The sequence below is a fragment of the Achroia grisella genome, unplaced genomic scaffold (genome assembly GCF_030625045.1).
Source record: "Achroia grisella isolate CSIRO2021 unplaced genomic scaffold, CSIRO_AGI_Agris_v1 utg327, whole genome shotgun sequence".
Lineage (NCBI taxonomy): Eukaryota > Metazoa > Arthropoda > Insecta > Lepidoptera > Pyralidae > Achroia > Achroia grisella.
The window spans coordinates 2,299,451-2,312,655 of record NW_026712799.1 but is presented as its reverse complement, the minus strand read 5'-3'; the positions used below and the strand labels follow the sequence as shown (position 1 = coordinate 2,312,655).

Below are 13,205 nucleotides of genomic sequence, written 5' to 3'. Positions count from 1 at the left end.
GATGAGGTGATAACCACCGCGCTACATAATGATAGCTAACGGTATATAAAAAAAAAGTCAATTCGGATTATCCTATAAAGAATTATACGTGGACATACATAAAATCTACTTACGGCTCTCGTCGTTTTTCCGTCAGTTAAAAACCAAGGATATCACGAGACATATATGCACTGAGTACTACGTAGGAAATGTACTACACTGTTTATACGATGTTGTCTTTTAACAATAGCAACCGTTTCGATCCTTATTGCATTCGATATAAGATTGATATTCGACTATAATCTACAAGTGTGTAAGGTAAAATCACCAATAACAGGGTCATGAAAACCCTCTCGATTTTGAGAGGCTATAAAAATTTGACCCGATATAATCCCTCGTATGTGACTTGGGGTAGTGTGCAGGAACGATGTATATTAAAAAATATTTATGGCTTATTGTTTATGTCCTTAGTTTCGGCGGTATTGAAAAATTCCGTAAACATAATTAAGATTATTAAGCGGTTTTATGATTATTTCGGTTTTATACCTTACTAGCTACTTAATACACACCCAGGCTGGGCACTGGTGTACATGTACTATGCATATAAACCATCCTCTTGAATCTATATCCCTTGCTAAGAACTGCATTAAAATCCGTTGCGTAGTTTAAAAGATAAGCGAAACTAACAATGGAAGCAACTTCATTTTAGACTATGTAAAGATTAATTTAAATATTTTTGACAATGGTACGCGGCCGTATCTATTAAAAATTAGGAATAATATCACCTATATTTTAAGGTTTATTATAGGTTATCTGTGTACAAATTTTCACTCAAATTCGATTCCAGTTAATTTTCATTTTAGATTTAAATTTAATTCTGTCATTACGAACTTACACATTTGTAACAATAATTGACTGACGGTTCATAAAATCAAAGCAATATTTTCCTGCTGACTTCACATTTATTTATCAAAAAATAGGTAGACCTCATGAAGACAGTATTTATTCGGAAAACATTATTGAACCATGTATTTGTCCTCGAATATCACAGATCACATCTCAACCAATAGACTAATAGATTTCAAAGCGGATAATTTTATTTGTTATTCTACAGGTAGCATTAGTATTTTCGCATTATTAATGAAAACAGAACATTTTTTTTTAAATCAATCGATACACATGTACTTACGTCTATAAAAAAAACCTACATTTGGTTCACTTTAGGTACCAGAATTTGATTGGAGCACACAAACCAAGGGGTTGATTCTCAGTTCCTTCTTCTATGGATACCTGATCACCCAGCTACCTGGCGGCTGGCTCGCTGCTAAAATAGGAGGTAACAGGTTCGTTCCATTTCCTAAAACACAAACACATTTAATATAAATATATATCCAGATTACACATGCATTCTTTAAATTATAGTACTTAATTATTTAATATTTTATCATCACACCATAGTTTTGTCGAAGTAGGCAGAAGTATTTTCCTAGTATATTTGGTTTATTATTGGCAAAATAATGTATGCAATTCTTCTTATCCTTCTTACTGTGATAAGAAACAGGCGCAAAATCTTGTTTCCAAAATTGATTGTATAAAAACTCAGCTGTAATTAGTCAATTAAATAAAAAAATATATAATATAATTAGTCCATTATATTATATATTTTTTTGTAATTGTATTTTTAATATATTGATAGTACGTTAGTCATTTAATAGTTTGTATTAGCACAACATTATAAACATAAACTTTTCACAATAGCACCAGCAAAGTTACCTTGCTCGTCTCATCTTGAATTAATCTGCAGGCTGAATGCGGCTATAGAATAAAAAAAATACTATTCAATGTTAAGTGTATTCGAATAATTATAATTTCTATCCTATTCTTTATTTTCAGAGTGTTTGCCATTGGGATAGGAGCGACGTCACTCCTGACATTGTTGACCCCGCCACTAGCGTACACAAGTACAGCCTTGCTAATTGCCGTGAGGGTAGTTGAAGGACTATTTGAGGTATGTATACGTAGCAGGTATTATCTAAAAGACTAATCATTAATAGTACCTAGTAATGAAAGTCTTACTTCTACTACTATTTCTATTGCTATATCAGTGCATTGTCAGCAATCAGGTTGACCATAGTGGTTACTGGCCAAACCATAGTGATTAATTCGCTGATTAACTGACTTGACTTCTTGCTCATGACTGGTGCCCCGCCAGCGTACACTATCATCTATATATATTATCATCGATAAAATACCAATAAACTAATATAAGATCTAAACACAGCGACTATTGAAGTTGCAGAAGTACTAACTACTTATTTTCTTGTTCCATTCCATCAAGAAAGAAATCAACCAAGTCAAATGTTTATACCGCAATTAGGCCCACCGTAAGGGTTTGACTGCTAAACAAAGGATTTGTAGAGTAGTTAGTGGGTTATTAGTTTCACTAAACTATTATATTGTGTATATATACCTTTCTATATTATAGATGTGTTTAATTGCAACCATTTGCGTGTGTTTAATTAATAAAAATGAAACATACGGTTTACAATCCGTAATCCAAAATGGAAAAGACAGAGACATTTTTTTAAAGCAATGTGCATACTTATGAATATCTCTTGCATTTGCGTAATTATAGTGTATTCTCGCATTTGCCCAGTGTTTTGGGTTGGGTAATTTTATATTGCTGAAGTGATTTTGTTTTGAGCACTTGTGTTAAGGAATTTGATATTGATGACTGAAATATATGTTTTATAGTCGGAGGCATTGTTAACTGTCGATGCTTTAGTGAACGCAACACTTGACATGCCAATATTTTGCCCGGTATAATTTTGATTCTAAGAAAAGAGGCGGGGGTAGTTCTGCCGCCATCTCTCGGATTAATTTATAGATGTTTTCTTCACCGGAGAGTCAAATATACTTAAATATATAACGAGGGTAGTTCCTCTACTTGGGATACCTCGTCATCAGAACCCATGTTGGGCATGGTGTAGGCAAGAAATAATAGTCTGGATTTAAAGTATAATTGTCTATTAACTCACTCCCGATAACAAAATAATAAATTTAACAACGATCAGCCAGATGCAAACGGATTAGTCGGGGAAACGCGGCAAGTTCGGTACAGAGTGAAGAACAACCTCTCGCGCTCGACCCCAATTCCAAAGTGCCGTTTCGTAATTACCGTTAAAACTGCTTTACCCTGTACCGACCTCACCCAAGCAAACCGCTTGACGTTTCCAACAACGATAATAGATGGCGCTATTCTAGTAGAAACTAATCAATTGAGCCTCTTTGTTGATTCTGCGACACGGCCATCTTGACATTTCACACGTCCTCGTGTGAAGCATCTGAAACAAGAATTCACGGAAAGTAAAACGTCCTTTGCTCGGCCTCCCTGACCGATATGTAATGATGATGAAAACAAAGTCACACAATTTTATTTTGATTCACACAGTCTCTCTAAATCTTATAAAGGGAATCTCAATATCGCAAATAATCACCACAGTTTGATAATTTCACATAAGGTTCATAATCATAATCAATATTCAGAAAAAATCGTGAAACATTCCAATCAAATCCAGTATGCAATGCTCTGTTAGGTACCAAGTCTCTGTAACACAATGCCTCCATCTGGCAATTCAACGGGACCTCCATCCGGTACCCGATCACAACACAACACATTGCCTCCATCCGGCAATTCAACGGGACCTCCATCCGGTACCCGATCACAACACAACACATTGCCTCCATCCGGCAACTCAACGGGACCTCCATCCGGTACCCGATCACAACACACTACACCTACTTGGCACCCTAGCAGTTACTTACATCACCATGCCGACATTGGCCACCAACCTTAAGTAAACACTTAGGCTCGCAGCCACGAACAACATCGAAATGCACGCAATCCGAGTCACTTGCATACTGCATTTGCTTCTTCCCATTCCTCACATAAGGTCACCTTCATTGTCAGCCGGTCCTGTCTCGTCAGTCGGTCTTGTCTCGTCAGTTTTGCTACAGTCATGGTTAGAGTCAGTGTCAGAGTCCTTGTCGTCAAAATTATCACTATCAGGCATTTTTCGAAGACGGTCGTGCGCATACTTATACGTCCGATTCGAATTGAGAGCTTTGAGTACATACCGGTCTCCTTCCAGTAACTCTACAATTTTAAAAGGCCCTTTGTATTTAGGATCGAGCTTTGTCTGATTTCGTTCTTCATTTTGCAGCAGTACAAAGTCACCAATAGTAAATGGTTGTAATTTAGCTTTGGTAGAATCAAAACGTACAAAGCTGAGCCGTTCTCCATATTCTCCACAGCCTGTGACCTTACCTGCTCGATATCGACTACGTGGTCGTCATCCAATACTGATAGGACATCTAAAGGCCTCGCAACCCTCCCAATGAGAAGTTCTAAGGGGCTGGCTTGTGTGACTCGATTCATCGTGCAGTTGAGAGCCAGCTGCACGTCAGGCAAAGCATCTTGCCACGAGCGACTACTTGTTTCTATTGCAGTAAGCATATTTTTCAATGTGCTCATGACGCGCTCCACCTGGCCGTTGGCCCTCGAACTACCTGTCGCTATTAGGTGAAGCTTAATGTTAACAGACTCGCAATAGTCCTTGAAGTCTTTGCTGGAGAAGCACCTACCTTGGTCGGCGATTACACGGTTGGGCGCACCAAATAGTGAAACACTAGATTTCAAAGCCCTAATACTACTAGCTGTGTCAATGTTTAGCGTTGGTGAAGTAATACGTACTTATTCTACAAGCACAAACACATACTCCTTCCTGTCATCCTTGCCGCTTAGTTTTCCCGTAGTCAATATGTACGGTGTGCCAAGGTATAGCTACCTTAGGAATGGGGTGCATTTTTGCCTGTACTTTGCCAGAATGTGACTTAGAAATTTTGCACGTAGCACAGCTGTCTACAAACTTTCGTACATCGTCATTTTGTCAAACCAGTAAAGTTCGTAAACCTTTTCTAAGGTGCAGCAAGCCTTCGTGTACATTGTTTATAATAGACCACCGAAACGTCCTTGGAATTATTGGAAGGCACAGAGTCCTACCACGTCGTTGAATTTTACGATGCAAAACGCCTGATCGAAGCTCATAGGTCTTAGCTACATCAGGAGGAAGTTTTCCGTCCTTCAAGTCGGATAAGAGCTTCGAAAGCTCCCCATCTTTCTGTTGTTCTGCAATCAACCAGTTGTCGTTCAGTTCGGCTAAATTAATTTGTTTACAGCTTACCTTCTCGATTCTCCGTCATCTGGTAATGGATTCCTTGAAAAGAAATCTGCATGAGACATTCGCTTACCACTACGATGAACAACGTCGAAGTCAAAGGCTTGCAAGAAGGCCCAATCTGTGAACACGTGGCGTTAGGTCGGTTTTCTTACGAGTCGACTGCAACGAACTGCAATCTGTGACCACGTCAAATTTGCGACCATGCAGATAATGTCGGAAATGCTTAACTGCGTTGACTACAGCGAGGGTCTCCAATTCGTATGAGTGATACTTAGACTCTGCAGCTGTTGTGCGCTTACTGAAATAAGCAACAGCATGTGTCTTACCTTCTTTTACCTGGACAAGAACGGCTCCATATCCAATCGCACTCGCATCCGTATGCAACTCTGTCTTTAGTACTGGATCATAAATCGATAACACTGGCTGACTAGTTAGAATAGAAATTTGTTGTCTTATGGTCTCATACTCGGGTTTCCATTCGATCCGACCATTACCGGAGGTCAAAGTATACAGCGGGGCCATAACTTATGAACTGACGAAAGTATGAGGCTAAACCAATAATACCGTCTGGGGTGGTGGTAATATCAAACAACTTTGCGAGGATTAGGTCGTATCTGCCCTTGACTGACTTCAAATCCGAGGTACTCCACTTTCTGTTTTAGGAAGGCACATTTCTTATGATTAAGCGAGAATCCCTTATCTGAAAGGACCCCAAGAACTATCTGAAGTCGCTCAAGAGCCTCGGCAACGTTTTCTGCGACAATGAGCACGTCGTCCATGTAGACTACAACATAAGTATTCACCAAATCCCCAAGCGCATGAATGAGAGCTCGCTGGAACACCGAGGGAGCGTTTCGAAGTCCGAACGGCATGGTCAAATATTCAAATTGCCCGTCGGGCGTCACAAAAGCTGTTCGTTCTATAGATTCATTTGAAATGCGGATTGACGCCAAGTCTAAAATGGTGAAGAAATGGCCTCCACGCAACCTGGCTATTTGGTCAGAGATAAGCGGTAATGGGAATCGATCAGGTACCGTATTGTCATTCAGTTCGCGGTAGTCCACACACATTCTATCCGTGCCATCCTTCTTTTTAACGAGAAGAATAGGACTCGCAAACGGTGATGAACTACAGCGAATTATATTGGCCTTAAGCAATTCATCGATTTTGCTACGTACAACCTGTCGTTCCTCGGGGCTCAACCTATAGGGACGTCGATTAACAGTTTATGGGAGTCTATAAGGCGAATTTGCATGGGTTCAGTATCTGCAGGGGATGTAGGTACACCGGAAATAAAACAATTTTTGAAAGATAGCAAAATATCCAATAATTCAGATTTTCTTTCAAGAGGAACGTCAGTGTCTATCGTGTCAAAGTCTTTATAGTCAACTACCAGGTCACATGTCTGAACTGTCCGTATTTTCTCAAATCGTATCTTATCTGATGATATATGAACTATTAGACCAATTGATAATACCTCACGTCCAATCATAATTCCATATCGCAAACAAATGTCAGGTAAAACGTGTAAAAGAATTTCAAAAATAATTCCGTCAATCTCAACAGTAGTCAAAATTTGTACAGTCGACCTAATAGAAGTCTGTCCAATACCAGTCAATGACATTTTCATAAATTCGTTTACCACTAAATTTACAGGACATAGATTCTTTAACAAGCGAACACTCAGCACCAGAGTCATAATAAAAATAAAATTGCTCACCAGAATGCCATAAGGATCCAGTAGGTGCCTCCACAAGACACACATCAACTCGCTTCTCCTTGGCGGGATCAACCGTGGTGCTCCTCTTAGGACAGTTGGAGGCGTAGTGTCCTTGTTCGCGGCAATTGAAGCAGGTGATCCAATCGGCTCTCCCTGGTGTCTGGTTACTTCTGCCGCTGCTAGACGCCGTCGTCCTCGATTGCTCTTCATGTGCCTTTGGGTCTCTCCTCGAGCGACATTGCGCCAATCTGTGTCCTGGTTTCCCACAGTTGAAACACTTGGGCACAGCGTTGGGCCAATTCGGTCGGTTCCTTTTCGCGTCAGGACCTTCACGTTCATCACCACCAGATGGGGCGCTCCTCTTCAGAAACGAAACAGCCTTCAGTTCTCGGTGTAGATCGTTGCGGGTTTTGATGTCGGTAGTAAAAGACAATCGCTGGACCCGCGTATCATTCTTCGCGATATGAGCCAGCACCGTCGCGATAGCAATCTGCTCCATCGTGAGGCCGTTCCATTTAGACATGATGGTTGTCATGAGGGTAGCTGCATATGCAGCCAAACACTCGTTCTCCTTAGGTTTGTTTCCATGTAGATTGATTAGAAAAGAAGCAGTAGTCTCAGGACAATCATACCTGGCTATAAACAGTTCCTTGAAATCGTTCCATTTCATCCCAGGGTAAGATATGGACGACAACCATGATGAGGCTTCTCCCTTGAGTGCACGGCTCAAGGCAATCATTAATGACGCACCTTGACTACTCGGATCGCACACACACATGTCTGCTGTTGCCAGCCAAGCACGCGGTTCAACATTCCGTTTTTCAGGGTCAAAATCCGGTAGGCGAACATCTACAGTCGCAGAAGGAGTTTTCATGGCCTGCACGATAGCCATAAAGTTTCTGTTTTGCTGCTCTAACAGAAAACGCCATTTTTCCGTCTCTGTGTTACCTTCAAGCACGTGCGCACTGTCTTTGCACTTTTCTTGGTTAGCACTGTCACTTACACCACGTGGGGCGTTTGAGTTGCATCCCACTTCTGATAACGAGGGTAGTTCCTCTACTTGGGATACCTCGTCATCAGAACCCATGTTGGGCATGGTGTAGGCAAGAAATAATAGTCTGGATTTAAAGTATAATTGTCTATTAACTCACTCCCGATAACAAAATAATAAATTTAACAACGATCAGCCAGATGCAAACGGATTAAAACGCGGCAAGTTCGGTACAGAGTGAAGAACAACCTCTCGCGCTCGACCCCAATTCCAAAGTGCCGTTTCGTAATTACCGTTAAAACTGCTTTACCCTGTACCGACCTCACCCAAGCAAACCGCTTGACGTTTCCAACAACGATAATAGATGGCGCTATTCTAGTAGAAACTAATCAATTGAGCCTCTTTGTTGATTCTGCGACATATAAATTGATAGTTTTTTTATGTCGACCTTATTTGAATTCACTACTAATTTAATAAATATATTTTCGGCTAGTAAACCACTAGTCCATGACTCTTTAATTAGCCATTAGTTTAATGACTGTAAAAACATGTAATAACTATATAATAACCTACAATAATAAAAATATTTCTAGTCATTTAAAAGTTTAGTTTTGGTATATTAAAAGAAATAAATTATAATAATACTAACTGTTACCTTTGTCTGCTTTTTTTAGACAAAAACCATGTCCTCCGTGATACAATTTACACAAATTTACTAATATCTAATATATTGTGTAATATTAGAAAATTAATAAAATAAAAAAAATAAAACAATCCTTTTCCCCTACGAGGGAATGTAGGAAGAGGATTATTAGAAATATGTACTAGTAAGGTCATCAACCCTATTATTAGGAATGTACCATGTCAGATTGACTTCCCTGAAAACCATCAAAATAAATTCCTGGTGAATTTGTCACAATGGGCTAACTGACCTGACCTCATATCCATCTTATCATCTTACACTGATGCCTCGCCGGCAAACGGTTAGCGCAAACGGGTGCACCATTCCATTTTTCACACATAAAAACACTGGCGATTATGACATTGGTATGAGTTCTAAATTTAAATATTGTCATTATCATTATACAGGGTGTTACGTATCCGTGCATTCATGCAGTGTGGTCACGATGGGCGCCGAGCGAAGAGCGCGCACGGCTTGCAACACTTGCGTTCAGCGGCAGCTACGCCGGCACCGTTGTCTCTATGCCTGTGTGTTCACTACTCGCCAAATATACAGGATGGCCCGGTATATTTTACGTCTTTGGTAAGTACTGGATTTAAAACAGTTTGAGTAAACATTTTGTAGCAATTGGATTAAGTAATAGTCGCCCAATGCTCAAATATTTATTCCAAATTTCAATATTTATTACCAATTCGACCATAATTATATGATTGAAAATTCTATCGTTAAAGTCTTTTGTTATATGCGCGTGTGCGTCAAATAAATGGCAATGTGTATTATTAAAAATGTAATATTTAAAAAAAATAGCATTCTGCACTTCTTCTCTATAACTATAAATATGCGAATTTTCATACTCTTCCGTCTGAGCAATATTGTAAAAAGGTGTACAAAGTTTCTGCTATGAAGCAGAACTTTGTACACCTTTTTACAATCATATTAATACATGAGTATTAATATAATGTTTACACATTTCAGTAAATGTCAATGCACATGCATTGTGATACCACTCATGCGTGGAGGTTAAATTTAGATTACTAAAGGTAGAATTTTTACAAAGTCTATATGGTTGAAATCCCAACTTTCTACATCATCCGACATTGCGTAACCAATGTATCAAATCTGTTAAGTGATATGTATTAATATATCAAAAAAATCCGAAGATGACAAACAAGTAGCCTGACATGGTATTGTATGGGCGAATATTAATACTATTTGGTACGGAGTATTTCCTAATTGTTTGTATGGCTCTGTGTTTGACTGTTTGAAAGGTACAGTATTATAGAGTGACATATTTTATGTTATATACTTATTACATAATTATATCCAGTAGGTACTCAGAATCTCATGAGCATCTGATGCCGGGAAAGTGAAGAACGGTCATTCGGAAAGCATATAAATTGTTCTTGTAATTAATAGCTATATTATATATTGATTTGAAGGTTGAATTATACAGGTATCTGCGGTCTGGTATGGACTACAATATGGTGGCTCGTCGTAAAGGAATCACCAGAGAAAGATCCTCACATAACACCGGCCGAACTAAAGTACATACAGGTAACTATTTTCAGTACTAGCTGACCTAATTATATTATATTTTCTTCATATATAAAAATGAATTGTTGTTCGTTAGTCTCGCTAAAACTCGTGAACCGACTTGGCTAATTTTAGTCTTGAAATATTCGTGAAAGTCAAGGGAACGTATAAACGTTGATAAAATATGAAGAAATTGCATGTAAAATAGTAACAACTATTTTATTTTCCCATACAGACTGCTGATACCTGTCAAACAGGGTGCGTTCAGAAATGTATTGCTTGACTAAACTTCAAATGCCTTTGACATATTTAATTTTGAGGCGGAACGGAGTTTGCGTTTATAATGCGAATGTTTGTGAGTGTGGATAGATGTTTGTTACTCTTTCACGCAAAAACTACTGAATGGATTCATAATTATACGGATGTATGTATATTAAGTATGTTTGACGCAGACGAAGTTGCGCGGGTCTGCTAGTATATATAGCCGTTTTAACGTGAAGCCTTAAACAGATATAATTGTTTGTTGATATTATTTAAGCTGGCATACGTTCATTCAATTACAAAAACTTTGTTAACAAATTACACACACTTAAATTTATTTTATAAGGTTACTAGCTACTCACCCCGGCTTTGTACGGGTGTACCTACATGTATTATATATATAAACCTACCTCTTGAATCACTTTATCTATGAAAAAAACCGTACAAAATCCGTTGCGTAATTTTAAAGATTTAAGCATAAATAGGGACGGACAGACAGCGGCAGCGACTTTGTTTTATACTTACGCAATGATAAGGAACACAATGAGCAAGAAATTTGCTTGTTCTTCTTTTAAATGAATATCGTTCTGATTAAATAAATTTAAATTACAGGACTCACGAGGCACTCAAGCAGTGGATGGCTCCCAGATCCGTCACCCGTGGAAGGCGATGCTGACGTCAGCGCCGGTGTGGGCGATAGTGATGGCGCACTTCAGTGAAAATTGGGGTTTCTACACATTACTCACATTTCTACCCACTTTTATGAAAGGTATTTAAAATTATTAGTGTATTTTAATAATATTATAAACGCATAAAATTGTGGGTATGGATGGGTGTTTGTTATTTATTCACGCAAAAAGTACTGAACGGATTTTGATGAAACTTAATATAGATTATACAGTAATATAGATTACACATGAGTATAACACACAGACTATAATTTAAAAATACGTATACTATATAAATTGAACGAAATATATTGATAAATGTGAATTTGCCCGGGATAGTTAGTCAACAATATTGATTGAAAAATAAAGTTAGTAATCAAAACTTGAGTTAGTTTTGATTACTAACTTTAGTTTTTCAAATTGTTCCTAATCAATTTCAACATCTCATCCAATTGTCGGTCAATAATTCATTTTCGGAGTGATAACATTTTTGATAACTTCCTGGGTTAGTTGTTTATTATCCCGATACATAGACCTCAAGGGTCGTGAGTTGATATCTGTTTGAAACCAAAATCTGTAACGATTAGACCATCCGGTGATGAAAAGCATCAATATCATAGCAAATTAGATTCCGAGAGACAGCGGTACGCTCGCACTTAACAATTATGAAATACAGTACAACGTTAGTAGTTGAAAATGCCTGAAATGTTGAAATGCCCCTTCTGGGCTATATAATAAATATGTGTATGAATGTTTTATTGTCTAAGATCCAAGAACTTGTATGAAAAACTGTTATTTGTCTCTAACAATACAATTACATAACTATTATGCAAATGACTTAAACGTGTCAGTATAATAAGCAAAACTGAGTTAACAATGGGTCTAAATAACTACTTAGGTGTATAAAATCGTACATTTGTATAGATTTAAAAAAATAACTAGGAGATTACGTAACCCTAGCAATTTGAAACGATTCATTTCATAACCGTACTTATTACTTAACCTGCGATTTCCTTTTTATTTTTTGAGATAATAGACACAATACAGAATCTATATTAATGGATATTATTAGTAATGTGGACTGTTGAAGCCATTAGCAACATACCATATCTGGTTGACCTCCACACAGTTTCCTCTGGAAACCAACCTGATAAATTTATGGTCAATTTGCCACGATGGGCTAAGTGACCTGACCTCATCATTATACAATAACGAAGTCTGTAGCTCTATTCCATATTATATATCCATTAAAAAATGTATCTTCATCCCTAAATTCATTAAAATCTGTTGTAAAAAGATAGACGGACGCAGTTTACTTATTATATTAGTTTATGTACGAGTATTATAAAGAAAATTGATTCTTAATTATTACGGGGATGGGTTCGATTCCTCACATTGTATAGCTATTTGTATTCATGAGTATAATTGGTTATATCTATCTAGAGGTTTTCTATGTGTATGGATTTGCAAAAAAAATCTATTTATATAGGTTATTTAGTACCCATAAGACAAGCTCTGTTTAGCTTGGGACAACATGGCGGTGTGTGAGTTGTCCTAAGATATTATATGTTATTATTTTTGAGAAAATTAAAAAATCAGTTACTAAAGTACTATTAGTACTAAAATTATTATATTAAATCTGTTTTCAGACGTATTCAAGTTCGAAACGTCACAAACTGGATGGGTGGCAGCTATCCCGTATCTAGCGATGGCCATCGTACTACAAGTGGCCGGCCATTTGTCGGACTGGTTGCTAAGAAAAGGAATCATAAGCAGAACTAACATTAGGAAATTGTTTAACTGCGGCGGTTTTCTTGCTCAGGTAAAAGCCAAGCCAATTATTTTTTATAAAACTTTAGCGGTTTAACCACGATATCGTCCGCGTGGAATTTAACCCTCTTTTTTTTATTAAAATAATTTAAAATTATTTAATCAGAGTAACCCATAATTACTTCTTATAATATTAAATGTCTGCGAGTGAAAGTCCCGTCAAAATTCAGCCGTTTCAGAGATTAGTAAAAACAGAGGGAGACAAAAGGGAGGGAGGGGAAAATGATAAAATTATTTTTTGTGTAAGTATAAATTAGTGAAAAGCTGTTAATTTGTAATTACAATCAAACAATTCAATTTT

General features: G+C 37.7%; 1 protein-coding gene across 2 annotated transcripts in view; it reads left to right on the top strand.

Moving 5' to 3' along the window:
- LOC131843698 (vesicular glutamate transporter 1-like) overlaps positions 1–13,205 on the top strand; it is a 39,908-nt gene that overhangs the window by 24,291 nt on the left and 2,412 nt on the right. For both annotated transcript variants that reach the window (XM_059192390.1, XM_059192389.1), the window contains exons 3-8: positions 1,204–1,322; positions 1,873–1,987; positions 9,020–9,194; positions 10,066–10,166; positions 11,019–11,175; positions 12,724–12,896. In XM_059192390.1, coding sequence (XP_059048373.1) covers positions 1,204–1,322; positions 1,873–1,987; positions 9,020–9,194; positions 10,066–10,166; positions 11,019–11,175; positions 12,724–12,896 — 840 coding nt within the window. The remainder of the gene's footprint in view (positions 1–1,203; positions 1,323–1,872; positions 1,988–9,019; positions 9,195–10,065; positions 10,167–11,018; positions 11,176–12,723; positions 12,897–13,205) is intronic.